The 18436-nt window shown below is 46.2% G+C and overlaps 1 protein-coding gene across 1 annotated transcript in view; it reads right to left on the reverse strand.

The window, feature by feature from the left end:
• Positions 1-18436, reverse strand: part of LOC145341598 (uncharacterized) — a 67323-nt gene that overhangs the window by 44390 nt on the left and 4497 nt on the right. The window contains exons 4-12 of the mRNA XM_080186566.1: positions 15552-15677; positions 11909-11980; positions 10592-10627; positions 10431-10490; positions 8035-8079; positions 7909-7944; positions 5238-5273; positions 3124-3180; positions 2936-3007 (exon numbers count right to left, since the gene is read on the reverse strand). Coding sequence (XP_080042692.1) covers positions 2936-3007; positions 3124-3180; positions 5238-5273; positions 7909-7944; positions 8035-8079; positions 10431-10490; positions 10592-10627; positions 11909-11980; positions 15552-15677 — 540 coding nt within the window. The remainder of the gene's footprint in view (positions 1-2935; positions 3008-3123; positions 3181-5237; positions 5274-7908; positions 7945-8034; positions 8080-10430; positions 10491-10591; positions 10628-11908; positions 11981-15551; positions 15678-18436) is intronic.

The raw sequence follows: 18436 nt of genomic DNA on the forward strand, positions 1-18436 counted from the left end.
CTGCATATCTTTGTATCTTGTACTCATTCCAAGGGTGTGGCATCACTGGAAATCAATGCCCGTCCCAAACTTCTCCAAGAGATTGTTATGGTGATGGGTCTTCTGTCGCAGCTTTGATACAAATGAGTGGTTTGCCTGGCCATGATAACGGGCAGTTAAAAGTCAACCACATTGATGTGGGACTGGAGACACCTATAGCTCCAGGTCGGTTAAAGAAGAGGGGTCCCTTTCCCTGAAGTGTATGAGCGAACGAGGTGGGGTTTTATCACAGCTGGTAACTTCATGGCCACTCTTCCCCGTGGTAGCAATTGTGATCAGCCTAAAGGCATGCCTTTTGCTCATTTCTCTACGCCTTGCAGAGAAGGTTTACCAGCATGTTGCCTGGTAAGGTGGGTCTTAGCTATGAGGAGAGATTGAATAAGCTGGAAAGACTTAGAATGAGGGGAGACCTAATAGAGGTGTATAAAATTATGAGGGGTATGGATAGGGTGAACAGTGGGAAGCCTTTTCCCAGGTCGGAGGTGACGATCACGAGGGGTCACAGGCTCAAGGTGAGGGGGATGAGGTTTAACTCAGATATCAGAGGGACGAATTTTATACAGAGGGTGGTGGGGGCCTGGAATGCGCTGCCAAGCAGGGTGGTGGAGGCAGACACGCTGGGATCATTTAAGACTTACCTGGATAGTCACATGAGCAGACTGGGGATGGAGGGATACAGAAGAATGGTCTAGTTGGGCCAATGAGCAGCACAGGCTTGGAGGGCCGAAGGGCCTGTTTCCTGTGCTGTATTGTTCTTTGCTTCTTGCCTCTTCAGTTGCTCCCATTTTTGTTTTCAACCTCCCTCTTGGTCTACATCTCTCCACTTTTCCATCAATCACTTCTTTCAGCAATTTCTCAGGTGTTAGAATACAGCCAATCCTACCTTGTTGCCTTTTCTTGATGACGTTCACCATTGATCTTCCTTCCTCCACGATCCTGAGAACTTCTTCATTGTCCTGGTCTTCTCTCCAACTAATCTGCTTCATCCTTCCCCAGAACCACATTCCACAATTTCCTAGTCTTCAGATGCCTGTTTTTTTTCCCCAAGGTCCACTCTTCAGCCTTGTACAACAAGGAACTCAGTCTTGAGAATTCTTTTCTTAAGATCACTATGTGGTCTAAGCCAAGCAATACTTCATGTTTGAAGAATACATTCTTTACCGTCATCATTCTGATGACTTTATGACCTTCTGACAAGAGGCTTTTACATTGTGTTATCTGTTCCAGCTGTTGACCATTTCTCTTGACATGTTTCTCACCTGGATCACTTCTAATCTTTTTTGCATGAATTTTCTTTCCGTAAACATTTCCCCTTCGTACATTCCATCTGGTAGTATTTCATTGAATCATAGAATCTACAATGCAGAAAGAGGCCATTTGGCCCATTGAGCCTGCACTGACAACTATCCCACCCAGGTCCTGTCCTTTCCCTGTAACCCCACATATTTATCCTTCCGATCCCCCTACACGAAGGGGCAATTTAACATGGCCCATGCATCTAATCAGCAAATCTTTGGATGGGGAGGAAACCTGAATACCCAGAGGAAACCCACACAGACACAGGGAGAATGTGCAAGCTCCACCCAGACAGTGACCCAAGCCAGGAATCGAACCTGGGTCCCTGGTGCTGTGAGGCAGCAGTGCTAACCATTGTGCCACCGTGCCAAGATTTGTAGATCTTCTGCTGTTCTAGTCACCAGGGTCTGGTCACCTGCAAATGTCACTACCTTCTTTTATCGTGGCTTCCACATAGATGTTGAAGAGCAGTGGCAATAGGAGATAACCTGATCTCATCCACACCAGATTACACAATGGTGCCGTGGTTAGCGCTGCTGCCTCACAGTGCCAGGGATCCTGGCTTAGCAGTCTGCACATTCTCCTCCTGTCTGTGTGGGTTTCCTCTGGATGCTCCAGGTTCCTCTCACATTCCAAAGATGGACGGGTTAGATAGATCTGCCGTCTAAATTGATCCTTAGTGTCCAAAGATGTGTAGGTTAGATGGATTAGCCGTTGTAAATGTGTGGGGTTACAGGGATAGGGTAGGGGAAAGGGCCTGGGTAAGGTCAGAGAGAGTCGGTTCAGAGTTGATGGGCCAAATGGTCTTCTCCTGCACCATGGGGGACTCTATGATACGCCAGGTTTAATTGCTCCTGACTTTTAATTCTTTCACATGATGTGGGCATCATTGGCAACCCCATCCCTAATTGCCCTCGAACTGAGTGGCTTGCCAGACAATTGAGGGCCAACCACCTTGCTGGGGGGTGTCTGGAGTCCAGGTAAAGATGGCAGATTTCCTTCCCTAAGGTGTCAATTGGTGATAGTTTCATGGTGACCATCTCTGAGACCAGTTTTCAACTTCATTATTGATGAACTGAATTCAAATTTCACCAGTGGCACTGGTGTCCCCCATGCCTGGAATGAGTAGTCCAGTGATTGAGTTGAGGAGAAACTTTAGAACTGAGTTGAGGAGGAGCTTCTTCACACAGAGGGTTGTGAATCTGTGGAATTCCCTGCCCAGTGAAGCAGTTGAGGCTACCTCATTGGATGTTTTTAAGGCAAGGATAGATAGATTTTTGAACAATAAAGGAATTAAGGGTTATGGTGAGCGGGTGGGTAAGTGGAGCTGAGTCCACAAAAAGATCAACCATGATCTTATTGAATGGTGGAGCAGGCTCGGGGGGCCAGATGACCTACTCCTGCTCCTAGCTCTTTTGTTCTTAAGTGACATAAGCGATCATTTTTTGATCTCTCCAATTAACTCTGGTTGCCTCCAGCAGTTTCAACACCTGTAATATATTTCCAGATTTTTAAAAGCAGCATTCCAATTCTCAAATTGCCCTGGTGGGATTTGAACTCTCGTTTGCTGGGTTTCTGGTCCAGCCATCTGAACACTTACCTTCTCCCCCCGTGGTCCTTGTTCCCCTTTCACTCCCTTAGGCCCTTCGCTACCTTTCTGTCCGCGCTCACCCTGTAAGAAACAAACATTAGCGTTTAACCGTATCCCAAACACAGATTTCCCTCTCCGAGCCCCGAAAAAATTTGATTTTTTTTTCTCTGCCAAGGTTTTAGAGTGTTATTCCTTACAAACTCTCCTTTGATTCCTTTGAGTCCTGGAATTCCTTGGATAGACACTACTTCACCCTGTATGGGGAGGGGGAAACAGAATTCACTTTGTCAGACTTCTGTAGCATTAACACAAACTATAGCTGATATGATACGAGGAGCAAGGTTTCAATGTACAGGGAATCCTAGAATTCCTACAAGGACACCATTCGGCCCATCTGCATTGACAACAATCCCACCCAGATCCTATCCCCATAACCCCACAAATTTACTCTGTTTGTCTCCCTGATATTAAGGGCAACTTAGCAAGGCCAATCAACCTGACCAGCACATTTTTTGACAGTGGGGGGAAACCGGAGGGGAAACCCACGTAGACACAGGGAGAATGTGCAAACTTCACTCAGACAGTCACCCGAACCTGGAATTGAACCCGGGTTCCTGGCATTGTGAGGCAGCAGTGCTAACCTCTGTGCCATCATGCCACCCATTTAGAACGGCCAATCCACCTAAATTGCAGCTTTGGAGGAAAATGGAACCCCCTTGAGGAAATCCGTACAGACACAGGGAGAAGGTGCAAACTCCACGCAGATAGTGACCCAAGCTGGAGACAGTGAGTTTTGGTAAATTGGGACTGGGGGATGGTAGACAATGGTGTTCCCCAAGGGTCAGTGGATACCAAAGAGTAAGCAAAATACCAATCGACTGCAACAGGTCATACATGGATGAGCAGAATGTGCAGAAGAGTTATAGATCTAATTGAATACATCGAGGTGCATCGATGGAGGTGGCGATATATGCTGAATGGTGCAGTTCTGAAGATTGAGCAGGGATAGGGTGATGGGTGTTCATGGGCAAAGGTCTTTTAAGGTGGGAAGGTATATTTTGAGAATAGTTAGAGATGCAGATATACAGGTGTTGCCTACAAAATGGTCAAGTCTGGTTCTAGTCACCACTCTTGTGAAGACCCTTGAGAAGAGATTGACCAGAATGGTTCCAGGGATGAGGGGTTTTAGCTGCTGGGGGAGGTTGGAGACACAGGAGTTGTTCTCCTCCTTGGAGGCTGGGTGGGGATTTGATGGAGATGTCCAAGGTTTTGACAGGTTCAGGTAAGGTCAACAAGGAAAAGCTGTTTCCTATTGGCTGATGATACAAAGAATGGGAAAGGCAAGTTTAAGATTTTGGGCGAAAGGGGAAGAACTTTATTTATGCAACAAGTGGTAATGACCTGGGGCTCACTGCTTATTGGGGATGGTGGAAGCAGACAAAATCAAGGATGTGTAAGGAAAATTGGCTGGATTCCTGAGGGAAATAAACTTGTAAGGCTACAGGAATAAAATGGGTCTTGGGGGGTAGGGAATGGGGCTGATTGGGTTGCTCTACAAAGAGCTGGCATGGAATCAATGGGCCGAATAGCCTCCTTCTGTTCCATAATAGTGTCTCTATGATCCAATTTCATATATAGCAGTTACATACAATGGAATCGCAACAGTGCAGGAGAAGGCCATTTGGCCCATCGAGTCTGCACTAGCAACAATCTCACCAAGGCCTGTAACTCCACATACTTACCCTGCTAATCTCCCTGACGCTCAGAGGCAATTTAGCGTGGCCAATCCACCTAACCCCTACATCTTTGGACTGCGGCAGGAAATCGGAGGACTCGGGGGAAACCCACGCAGACACAGGGAGAACGTGCAAACTCCATACAGAGAGTGTTCCGAGGACTGGAATCGATCCCGGGTACCTGGCACTGGGAGGCAGCAGAGCTAACCACTGTGCCACCTGCAAGATAAAGCTCTCTCCTATTTGTTCCAACAACGACCTGAATTATTAAAGCATTGGATAATATCCCACTTTTAACACAGAGAAATATATCGATGCTTTACATTGGAGAGATTATCAAGTGAAGTTTGAGACTCAGCCACATGGCACCTTAGGACAGGTGATTAAAAAGCTCGGGTCAAATAGATTAATTGTAAGTTGCATCTTCTTTCCATTTAAGATTGTTTTGCAAGGGAATGTGACACTTTGAAATGTGATTGTCCAGATAGATGTGAGACGCAGGGCCTCTCTCGATTTACAAGTAGAGGCCGCTTGCTATATGCAATATGCTTGTGTTCAGTGAAGCTCCCACCTACCTTCTCTCCTTTCTGGCCAGCTGCTCCAGTAGCACCCTAAAACACAAACACTCATTTAGCCTTTCTTGTCTTAAAGAAGGCTTTAAAAAAATAATTAGCACCCTCCGCCACACGTTGATGGCAGTGCGCACCATCTACAACATGCAACCCCACCAAAGCTTCTTTAATGGCACCTTCCAAAGGTGTGAGCATCGCAGACAGGGACAAAGGCAGCAGGCGCAGGGGATCAGCAGCCCCTCTTGGTTCTCCCCCAAGTCTCACAGCCCCCCAACTTGGACACTTTTACACTGGCCCACTGCTCGGTCAAAACCAGAAACCCCACGTTAGCATTACAGCGGGAACACCTTCTATACAGTAGGGTAATAAATGGCAGACTTGTCCACACCTGTCCTCAGAATGGATTTTAAAAAGCCCTGATTTTTACACTGGACAGGAACTGATCCACTTCAGATCAGCCATGATCTTATTGAATGGCGGGGCAGGCTCGAAGGGCTAGATGGCCTACTCCTGCTCCTATTTATGTTCTTAACTGTGACACTGAGGGAAACAAAGAGTTAAGGAATGTGCCAAATCACCAATAATTCCTACCATGGCTCCAAACCATTCTGATAGTCCTTCTCTTAACAAGCTGTCTACCTGTTTCCATTGGCAGACCCTTCTCCTGCTTATTTCTCTGAGGCTCAGTCCATCCTAAATCAGGTTCTATAGTCAGAGGTTTACAGCATGGAAACAGGCCCTTTGGCCCAACTTGTCCGCACCGCTCTGTTTTTAAACCCCTAAGCTAATCCCAATTGCCCACATTTGGCCCATAATCCTTCAATACACATCTTACCCACGTAACTGCCTAAATGCTTTTTAAAATTGTACCCTCCTCTGCTACTGCCTCTGGCAGCTCGTTCCAGACACTCACCACCCTCTGTGTGAAAAAATTGTCTCTCTGGACCTTTTTGTATCTCTCCCCTCTCACCTTAAACCTACGCCCTCTAGTTTTAGACTCCCCTACCTTTGGGAAAAGATGTTGACTATCTAGCTGACCTATGCCCCTCACTATTTTTTAAGACCTCTATACGATCACCCTGAAGTCTCCTACGCTCCAGGGAAAAACGTCCCAGTCTATCCAGCCTCTCCTTATAACTGAAACCGTCAAGTCCTGGTAGCATCCCAGTGAGTCTTTTCAGCAGAGGTAGGAGAAGGGGTTGGATAAGTTACCTACTGAGTGGGTTAAGTTAGAATTAAGCATCATGATACAGAGGCATCATTTACCCTGCACTGTGTTAATACAATCACAGAATAGCAAAGCTCAGAACACAATCCAATGCCCTGTTCTGTGGCTGGTTCAGCCTGGCACTCAATGGCCAGACGGAACCCGAAAATCAAATTGAGTTCCAACGAAAACAGATAGGAACGCAGCTTTTCCAATCAGTGAAGTGATGGCAGGGTGGGAAGGGAAAGGAAAAGAGAGAAGGACATGCATAGAGGCTGTGACACAAGGGGTGACGGACAAAGTGATTCGTAGAGGGAAGGAGCCCCAGAGCGAAGAGATCAAGGGTGAAATGTGACAGAAGAAACATGAGGTAAGAAAGAACAGAAACAGGAGAGAAAGAAATGAAGTTGAGGGAGGCAACGACTGAAGGAGAAAGAGTGGGAGGGAGAAAACTGTATAGAAGGTGGAATTTTTCCTGTCCCGCCTGCCACAGGAATCGTAGCAGGCAAGGGGAGAACAATGCTAAGGTCCATTGATCTCGGATGGGATTTTCCAGTCTTGGGCCAAGAGTGGCTGGAAAATCCTGCCAGGAATGTGCAGAAAGGGGTAGGTAAAGATAGAGTTACAGACAGAGAGCAACAGAGAGGGTAAAATGTTTACCCGGCATGCAGGATATCTCAAATGCAAACAATAAAAGAACTAACTTCACAAAGTAAATCAAAGAGAAGGTTTAATAAAGAAACTTCATTAGACCAATACTTGGACTATACCCTGGGCCAAAAGCTTATCCTGAAATGCCCATTTACTTTCTACTGAAACCAGCTACATCATTTTCATAGAATCTACAGTACAGAAGGAGGCCATTTGGTCCATCGAGTCTGCCCCAACAACAATCCCATTTAGGTCCTATCCCCATAACCCCACACATTTACCCTCCCATTCCCCCTGATTTTAAACGGCAATTTATCATTGCCAATTAACCTAACTCGCACATCTTTGGAGTGTGGGAGGAAACCGGAGCACCCGGGGAGCAGAGGTGGGGAGAAAGTGCAAACTCCACACAGACAGTGACCCGAGGCCGGAATTGAACCCGGGTCCCTGGTGCTGTGAGGAGGCAGTGCTAACCACTTTGCCACCGTGCCCCCAGAGTTGAAGAGATCTCGGAATGGAACTTTTTAAAAAATATTTTGTGTGGGTTCAGGGGCCCTCCTCAGGAGCTCCCGCAATCTTTCCAACTTCCTTCCCCAGTCCTCCACACTTGAGGCTTCTGCTTACGTCCCAGCCAACATTTAACCATTGTAAATTGCTATGTCAACAATTTTCTGATTTTCAACTGTCACGATGTAATTGCAGCCCCTGCTCACCAGGTGGTGCTATGGGGTCTTTTTTTAAACAGTGCTATCTAAATCCCTTCCCTTCCACCACCTTATCCAGTTAAAAAAAAACAGCTTTCTTAAACACACTTACTTTGAGTCCAGTTTCGCCCTGGCTACCGGGAGCGCCCTGATAAGACAATGGAATGCAGTTTAAAACAAAAGTTTGGGAAGGAAACGCAAAATTTTGTGAAAAAGATCATGAAAGTCAAGTAGTTACAGGTAGGCCTCGTCCTCCTAGCAAGCCGGGTCTTCCATCTTCACCCTATGGAGACAACAATGACATTGGTGAATTAAACTTATCTTCGGTCAAGCATCCAGCAAAAAAAAAGGATTTGCATTTATATAGTGTCTTCCACATCCTCAGGAAGTCTCATAGCACTTAACAATCAGTAAGGGAGTGTTGAAGCCATTGTTGTAATGTGGGAAACTTGGCAACCAATTTGTGCACAGCAAGCTCCCATAAAACAGCAAAGTGATAATGACTGGATAGCCTGGTTATCTGATATCGTAGGTTCCCTACAGTACAGTGCAGAAGTGGCCATTCAGCCCATTGTGTCTGACAACAGTATCTTACCCAGGCCCTTTCCCCTCCCTATCCCTGTAAGTCACACATTTACATGGTTAAACCACCTAACCTATACACCTTGGGACACTGAGGGGCAATTTAGCACGGCCAATCCACCTAAACTACACATCTTTGGACTGTGGGAGGAAACCAGAGCACCCAGAGGAAACCCACGCAGACACAGGGAGAACGTGCAAACTCCACACAGACAGTCACCCAAGGCTGGAATTGAACCCGGGTCCCTGGCACTATGAGGCAGCAGTGCTAACCACTGTGCCACCATGCCGCCCTTCAATTGGGGGATAACTTATTGGCACAAAACGTTACGGATAGGTTCCCTGCTCATATCCAAACCAATGATCATTAACATCCACCTCTGAGATCAAACATAATTTAATCGTTCCCCTGAAAGACAGAACCCCCAACAGTGCAGCACTCGCTCAGGACTGCACCAGGGTGCCAGCTAAGATTTTTTATTCAACTTTCTGGAGTGGGACTTGAGCCCACTATTTTCTGATGCAGAATCAAGGGTCACTAGCCTCAAATCTGATCAAGTTTCTACGTGCCCAGGTCATTAACAACCTGTCCTGCTCCCTCCACACCGATGCTAGGGAAGCCCACTTTACTGTCTCAGGATGCTAAGGAAATTTGGCATGTCACCAACTTTTACAGATGCACCATAGAAAGCATTCTTTCTGGTTGTATCACAGCCTTTTATGGCTCCTGCTCTTCTCAAGACCACAAGGAACTACAAAATGTCATAGTTTGTAGCCCAATCCATCAGACAAACCAACCTCCCATCCATTGACTCTGTCTACACTTCCTGCTGCCTCGGAAAAGCAGCCAGCATAATCAAGGACTCCTCACACTGTGGACATTCTCTCTTCCACCTTCTTTCGTCAGGAGAAAGATACAAAAGTCAGAAGTCATATAGCAATCAACTCAAGAACAGCTTCTACCCTGCTGAATGGACCTACCTCGCGTTAAGTTGATCTTTCTCGACACCCCAGGTCTGACTGTAACACTACATTCTGCACCCTGTCCTTTCCTTCTCTATGAACGGTATGCTTTGTCCGTACAGTGCGCAAGAAACAATACTTTTCACTGTATCCCAATACATGTGACAATAATAAATCAAACCAAATGATGGTTTTGCTATCCTTACAGCAGTAAATATTTACAGACTATCCCAGCACTTTGGACAGTGCAGGGGGACTTGAGTGGAAGCTTCCTTTGAAATAACAGGAAAGTGGGATGTGGAGAAACAACTAATCATTTTGTTCTGTCGTTTACATCTCAGGAGCAATTCGGGTTGGAGAATAAATATCGACTTTGTCACAGTGCCCACATCCCAGGATTCGAACTTAAAATCAAAACCACAATCTTAAGATGCACCTATTTCAAAAAGGGGGTTGAATATCGCTGAAAAGAGAAAAGTTCTGCCGAAGCTTTTCGTCCAGCACTCATCAGGATAAATGCAATACCAAAACTTCAAAACAAATCACAACAATTTGCACTACAGGGGGAAGGGACTGTTGATTGGTTGACAAAGTATCTGATTGGACAAAATGTTGTCATGGAGAAAACAACAGGGAACTCTCGGCTCTTAAGAGACGAGTTCATGAGTAATTCAAAAATGGTGCAAAGCTTGACCACATTCCTTTTGTTTGCAAAGGGTCGCTCTGTATGAATCATAGAATCCCAACAGTGCAGAAGGAGGCCATTTGGCCCATCAAGTCTGCACCGATCACAATCCCACCCAGACCCTATGCCCATAGCCCCACATAATTAGCCTGCTAATCCCTGACACCACGGTCAATTTAGTACGGCCAATCAGCCTAAACCATACATCTTTGGACTATGGGAGGAAACCGGAGCATCTGGAGGGAACCCATGCAGACACGGGGAGAATGTGCAGACTCTGCACTGACAGTAACCCAAGGCTGGGAATCGAACCCGAGTCCCTGGCGCTGTGAGGCAGCAGTGTTAACCACTGTGCCACCACGCCGCCCCAACTGACTTCTAACAAGAGTAAAATGGCTTCATACCCTGGGTCCTGGATCTCCTCTTTCTCCTCTCGGCCCCGGCAATCCTGCCCCAGTTTCACCCTGAAAGGAAATTGAAACAAAAAGCACGAAAAATAGATTAGTCGGAGATTAATAATGAAAGGGTCCTGAAATCAGAGGAAGGACTGGAACCTGGTTCCTACCTTGACACCTTGTAATCCAGCTGCTCCCGGCACACCCTGAATAAAACATTCACATTTCGAGTTAATCAGAGCTCGATTTTAATCCCATCCCAAAATCCCCTCCTTTCAAATATTTACTTCTCTTAAATATCATGGATCTAAACACCTCTTATCCTTTAGACTGCTGGGGTCACAGTGAGCTCCTTTTATCCTCTGACCTCCAGCTCTATGATCCAGAAGGCATTCTTAAGATCATGTTTACTGGGACCTTTTTAAAGAATGCCCAGCAGAGGGAGATTGGAATCTTCCCTGAGCGATCAGTAATTTTGCCTTAATCGTAGAATATTGTAGTGCAGAGTGTGGTCATTCGACCCATCAAATCTGCACTGACTCTCCAACAGATCACCATACCCAGGCCCACTTGCCCTGCCCCATACTATCCCACATAGTTACCCCAGTAATCCCCCTAATCTACACGTCTTGGACACTAAGGGGCAATTTAGCATGGCCAATCCACCTATCTTACACATCTTTGGACACTAAGGGGCAATTTATCATGGCCAATCCACTTAAGCTGCACATCTTTGGACACTAAGGGACAATTTAGCATGGCCAATCCATCTACCCTACACATCTTTGGGCATGAAGGGACGATTTAGCATGGCCAATCTACCTATCCTACACATCCCAGGACACTAAGGGGTAATTTACCAGGGCCAATCCATCTACCTTGCCCATGTTTGGAGTGTGGGAGGAAACTGGAGCACCCGGAGGAAACCCACACAGACACGGGGAGAATATGAAGATTCCACACAGACAGTGACCTATGGCTGGAATTGAACCTGGGTCCCTGACGCTGCGAGGCAGCAGTGCTAACCACTGTGCCACCATGCTGCCCCAATATCTATCATTTGCCATGGGTTTTAAAGCCTTGCAGATTGCACAATCTGGGACATTCCAAAGTGCTCAATCAAAGCCAACGAAGTACATTCTTAGTGACGCACAGCAAGGTCCCACAAACATGACCAGACCACCCATTTTAATGATGCTGAAGGATAACTAGGCTCAGATCAACACTTTCTGCACAAGTGGCATGTGTTGTCTTGCATCCGCCTAAGAGAGCAGGTGGGACCTTTAATTAATGTCTCACTGGAAAGATCGCACCTCCGACAGTGCAGGCCTCCCTCAGTCCCGAGTGCGGAGCTCGTGGCCTAGGTTTTGCATTGAATTTTCTGGAGTGGGGTTCGAACGCACAACGTTTAGTTTCAGAGGCGAAAGTGAGACTAACTTCCCACTGCCAACATAAACACATGACGCTGAAGGTGATTGTTAACTAACCTGCAATCCTGGAAGCCCAGGGGGGCCTGGTGGACCAATGGCGCCGTCTCTCCCTGGGAACCCAGGCAAGCCCTTAATTAACAAGAAATCATTAAAAGATTAGTCTTATAATTGAGCATTGACAAGAATAACTGCAGGACAAAAATATATTTTTAAAATGTTGTGACAACACTGTGCCTTTAAGGAACGTATTTGAGCCATGATTTTGTTCAGGATCTGTCTGAGCTGTTTGTTTTATTAACACCAATGCTGCTGGGCCTGTCTCTGGCAGTCCTGTTTTGTTACTGCAGCAGTATAATTGCTAGAATGGTGATTTTGATCTAAACTAATGCTGGTCTGTTATTTTAGTGTTCCCTTGGGGCTTTGCAAAGTAGGACTTGATTAGGTTGAGTGACAGGAAAATCAGGCCACTGGGTGAAGCTGGACTTACACAGAAACACCAAGATTAGTTGCTGCTTTGAGATGCAAGAGAGCAGTGCCTCTTTTTTTCTCTCTGAAGTTGGAGACAGGAATCTGCTAGTAAATAAGTTTCTTTCTCTGAGATTCTGCTGCTTGGTGGTGGATCTTTCTCTAGAAACGGTTGTGAGAGAGTCAGAAGACAGCTGTCTGTCTGGATCTCTCTTAAAAAGCTAACATCCATGTGGGAATTTGTTTTTGGTGCAAACTGGTTTTGAAGAAGGGGGTTTATATCTAGAACATAAGAACATAAGAAATAGGAGCAGGAGTAGGCCATCTAGCCCTTCGAGCCTGCCCCGCCATTCAATAAGATCATGGCTGATCTGTCATGGCTCAGTTCCACATTCCCGCCCTCTCCCCATAACCCTTAATCCCCTCTCTTATCAAAAACCCATCAACCCGTGTCTTAAAAATATTTAGCGAGGCAGCCTCCACCACTTCAACGGGCAGAGAATTCCAGAGATTCACCACCCTTTGAGTGAAGGATATTGCTTAAATTGGAACTATAGAGATTGCTGGACCATGTCATGTTTAAATATTCCAATGGGTAAAATTTATACAAATTTTTTTGACATATTCTAACTATGTTCTTAAATAAAGTATGTTTTGATAAAAGCTTCCTAGCGGGTCACTGGATTCATACCTGGAGTGAACACCTTATGCTCACCATAATGCCAAAATCATAAGAAGTTAGGATCTAATCTAATTTCAGAATATAGCTTGGAGTTTCTGACCTGTTATCTAACAATGTTGAATAAAATTGTTGACGCAGCCACCTGTGATAACCAGGTTTAGACAGGATTCCTGCTCCTTGTTGCTAACCAAGTGAATCTTTCTGGAAAGTAAGGGAGTATGTGTGTGGGGTGTTAACAAGATCAACTTCATCTGTAACACCCTGGGGTTTAACAGTCTGTGGAACACACTGTCAGGATTTACATCTGGACACTAACTATTAAGACATGAAACTAGAGAGTTCATTGTGGTCATTTCACGACTGGCTTCATATCAGAGTTTGCTACTTCCATCTCATCTGTGCAGTCTTCACATAAAAAGGAGCAATGTTCTTTGATCCATAGAACCATAGAATCTTTATGGTGTAGAAGAGGCCATTCAGCGCAATTGGTCTGCACTGACTCTCTGACAGAATATTTTACCCCAGCCCTCCCTATCCTCATAACACTGCACGTTCACCATGGCCAATCCACCCAACACATGCATCTTTGGAAACTAAAGGCCAATTTAGAATGGCCAAACCTATACATCTTTTGGACTGTGGGAGGAGACCAGAGCACCCGGTGGAAACCCACGCAGATATGGGGAGAATGTGCAAACTCCACACAGTCACCCAAGCCAGGAATTGAACCCGGGTCCCTGGCGCTGAGAGGCAGCAGTGCTAACCATTGTGCCACCGTGTCGCCTGTAAAGAATAGTTGTAAATCTCAGCTGCAGATCTGTGCCTTTACTTCATGCTGCAGTGAGATAATGGTCTTCACACTCAGTGGCTTTTTGTAAAAACCAGCACACACCTTCCGACAACAACACCAAAAATCACCAAGGTGTGACTTTTTTTATTTGTTCATGGGATGTGGGCATTGCGGGCAAGGCCAGAATTTGTTGCCCATCCTTAATTACCCTTGAATGGAATGGCATCCCGATCTGTTTCAGTGTCAACCACATTGCTGCTGGATTGGAATCACAGAAACATCAAGAACAGAAGCAGGAGGAGGCCATACGGCCCTTCAATTCTGCTGCGTCATTCATTATGATCATGACCGATCACCCAACTCAACAACCCAACAACTCACCTTCCCCCCATATCCTTTGATCTCCTTTTGCCCCAAGTGCGATATCTAACTGTTTCTTAAAAATATTCAACGTTTTGGCCTCAATTACTTTCTGTGGTGACGAACTCCACAGGCTGGATGAAGAAATTTCTCCTCATCTCTATCCTAAAAGCCTTACCCGGTATCCTCAGATGCCATGACCCCCGGTTCTGGACAACCTCACCACCAGGAACATCCTTCCTGCATCGACCCTGTCTAGTCCTGTTAGAATTTTATAGGTTTCTAAGAGATTCCCTCCTCATTCTTCTGAACTCCAGCAAATACAACCCTAACCAACTCAATCTCTCCTCATATGTCCGTTCTGCCATCCCAGGAATCAGTCTGGTAAACCTTTTATGCATTCTCGAGACAGCCAGACAAATACAGCTTAATGGGACCAAGTGGGATTTAAACGACAAGTGATGACAGTTGCCAAGGTCACCATTACAGAAAATTACATTTAAATTCCACCAGCTGCTACTGTCTCCTGCTTGAATGTGGTGGGTTGGATCTCAAACAATATGATGCAGAGTACAGGAACGAGGTAGAAAATTTGGTGAACTGGTGCGATGATAATAATCTCTCCCTCAATGTCAGTAAAACGAAGGAGATTGTCATTGACTTCAGGAAATGTAGTGGAGGGCTCGCCCCTGTCTATATCAACTGTGATGAAGTGGAAATGATTGAGAGATTCAAGTTTCTAGGTGTCCAGGTCATCAACAACCAGTCCTGGTCCCCCCATGATGCCACTATAGTTAAGAAAGCCCACCAACGCCTCTACTTTCTCAGGAGGCTAAGGGAATTTGGTATGTCCACTACGATGCTGACCAATATTTACAAATGCACCATAGAAAGCACCCGTTTTGGATGTATCACAGCTTGGTATGGCTTCTGCTCTGACCAAGACCACAAGGAACTACAATGGGTTGTGAACAAAGCCCAGTCCGTCACGCAAACCAGCCTCCCATCCATTGACTCTTTCTACACTTCCCGCTGCCTTGGAAAAGCAGCCAACATAATCAAGGACCCCCATGCACCGTGGACATTCTCTCTTCCACAGGAAAAAGATACAAAGGCCTGAAGTCACGTACCAACTGACTCAAGAACATCTTCTTCCCTGCTGCCGTCAGACTTTTGAATGGACCTACCATATATTAAGTTGATCTTTCTCTACATCCAAGCTATGACCGTAACTCTACATTCTACACCCTCTCCTTTCCTTCTCCCCTATGTACTCTATGAATGGTATGCTTTGTCTGTATAGCACGCAAGAAACAATACTTTTCACTGTAGCCTAATACATGCGACGATAATAAATCAAATCAAAGTTGTAAAGTCTGTTGTGAGTCTGGCTGCTGCTTTACCCTCTCTGCTGCTGGCCCCTGTGGACCTGGTAGTCCAACTTCACCTCTTAGGCCCGGCTGTCCCGCGATGCCGCTGGGCCCCTGCTGTCCTGGAGGGCCAGGTGGTCCGGGGAAACCGGGGTCACCCTGAAAGTGATAACAAAAAAAAAAATCTTGTTATTCCTTTTGCTGTAAGGAGGTCCAACAAGGTCACATCAATCACCTGTGGTCAGCGTTACTCATAGATCATAGAAATAGAAACCCTACAGTACAGAATGGGGCCATTCAGTCCATCGAGTCTGCACTAACAACAATCCCACCCAGGCCCAACCCCCATATCCTTACATATTTTGCCCACTAATTCCTCTAACCTTCGCATCTCAGGGCACTAAGGGGCAATTCTTAAGCAAGGCCGATCAACCTAACCCGCACATCTTTGGACTGTGGAAGAAAACTGGAGCACCCAGAGGAAACCCACGCAGACATGAGGAGAATGTGCAACTCCACACAGACATTGACCCGAGCCAGGAATCAAACCCAGGTCCCTGGAGCTGTGAAGCAGCAGTGCTAACCACTGTGCTACCGTGCCGCCCATACTCACTCTCCCTCTCGCCTTAATTGGGTGAAGGTTTGGTTTGGACTGAATTACCAGGCTGTGGGGTGGAGTGGTGGTGGCTGGAAATGGGGGGGCAGGGGGATGAGGCAGAGGGAGCAGAGGTAAGGAGAGGAGGTGGGGTAGGTGTCAGCAGTCTTGGGGTGTTTGGAGGGAGTGGTTGGGAGAAAGTGATGGCCTCAGATCTGCCTGTTACACAAACATTTTCTCAATTGGATCCTACTATTCCTCTGTTGGGACCAACCCAGTCACGTTATAAAATGACAGAATCTCTACAGTGCAGAAGAGGCCATTCAGCCCATTGAGTCTGCACTGACTCTCTGACAGAGAATCTTACCCAGGCTCTCTCCCCATAACCTTGTGCTTTTACCATGGCTGATCCATCCAACTTACACATCTTGGAACACTACGAGGCAATTTACCATGGTCAATCTACCTAACCTGCACATCTTTGGAGGAAACTGGAGCACCCAGAGGAAACCCACACAGACATGGGGAGAATGTGCAAACTCCACACAGACAGTGATCCACGCCGGGAATCGAACCTGGGACTCTGGTGCTGTGAGGCTACAGTGAAAACCACTGTGTCACACGTGGTAAATGAAATATTTGCTCGAAGGATGTCTTTGTCGATCTCTGACCACCCTGTGGCAGAGTGTAGTGACTTGACCCAGCAGCCAGTGCTCTGGGAATGGGCGGTTTTGGAGATGATGTGGAGATGCCGGCGTTGGACTGGGGTAAACACAGTAAGAAGTCTCACAACACCTAAAGGACATGCCTTTATATGCCCTGTTTGCGATCAGAACTCCCCACCCACCTGATGAAGGGGCAAATCCCCGAAAGCTAGTGGCGTTTGCTACCAAATAAACCTGTTGGACTTTAACCTGGTGTTGTGAGACTTCTTACCGTTTTGGAGACACAGCAATAGCTCCTGTTTCTCTCAGTTGAATGTAAGCACTACGAGCTGTAATAGGCCACTCTGGCGGTGACAGCTACTCTCTTCAATGGGGAAAGGGAGTGACAAGTTACATTCTGCCTCTGTCTATGCACTCTCCTCCCCCCAACACAAATCTCTGATCCAATAGGAACGTGCCTGGACTGGCAGTGAGGGGAAGCTGAAATAAAATCATAAGAATCCCTACAGGCCATTTGGCCCTTCGGGTCTGCACTGACAACAATCCCACCCAGGCCCAATCCCTGTAACCCCACATATTTACCCTGCTAATCCCCTTGACTCTAAGGGGCTATTTAGCATGGCTGTGTTGCCATTAGGTTGAGAGCTTAGGGGGAAAAACAACCTCCCAAGAATACATAGGAGCTGTCCATGGTGAATGGTGCTGGAAATGCTCCTTCTTTCAGTGTGTCGATGTTTCGGAAACAGCCAATGAAATTCCCAGAACTGATGCCTCAAACACACACTCATAAGGAAACCTTTGCCCCTGGGCAAGGGGGGCTGTTACAGTAACTTCATTGCAGTGTTAATGTAAGCCTACTTGTGACACTACTAAATAAACTTTCAACTTTAAACTTACGGTATTATAGATTATATTCCCCGTAAATTAGCAACGAGGTAAAGTGTTATCTTTGAAACTGAACATTCATATTTTTGGGTGCTCAGGTTTCCTCCCATAGTCCAAAGATGTGTGGGTTAGGTTGATTGGCCAAGCTAAATTGCCCTTTAGTTTCAGGGGGGCTAACTCGGGTAGGTGCATGCGGTTATGGGGATAGGGCCTGGGTAGGATTGTGGACAGTGCACACTCAATGGGCTGAATGGCCTCCTTTTGCACTGTAAGGATTCTATAGTTCTACGATTACTTGACAGAATTGTTTGTCATAACTTAATTTCCACAAACTTAAATTTTTCTGCAGTTAGTAACTGACTTTGGCTACAGTTTCACTGTGATTTTTAGAAGTGAGCATCCTTAATCTTGCAGGACAAAGTGAATTAAATATTTGGCCATAGTTGGAATCACAACCTAATTTCCACAAATCAGTTCAAATGGGAGGTGGTTGTGGTTTCATCACAGCTTCTGAAACCAAGCCAACCTCAAACCTCCAAAGGTGGATTATTAGCCTCCTTAGTGAAGGGCGCTGCAGCATGCAATTATAATCTGAGAACCATAGAACCCTACAGTGCAGAAAGAGGCCCTTCGGCCCATCGAGTCTGCACCGAACACAATCCCACCCAGGCCCCACCCCGATATCCCTACATATTATACCCACTAATCCCTTTAACCTACGCATCCCTGGACACTAAGGGGCAATTTCTTAGCACGGCCAATCAACCTAATTT

The sequence above is a fragment of the Carcharhinus amblyrhynchos genome, chromosome 3, assembly GCF_965287045.1.
Source record: "Carcharhinus amblyrhynchos chromosome 3, sCarAmb.v2.hapA, whole genome shotgun sequence".
In the NCBI taxonomy this organism is placed as follows: Eukaryota; Metazoa; Chordata; class Chondrichthyes; order Carcharhiniformes; family Carcharhinidae; genus Carcharhinus; species Carcharhinus amblyrhynchos.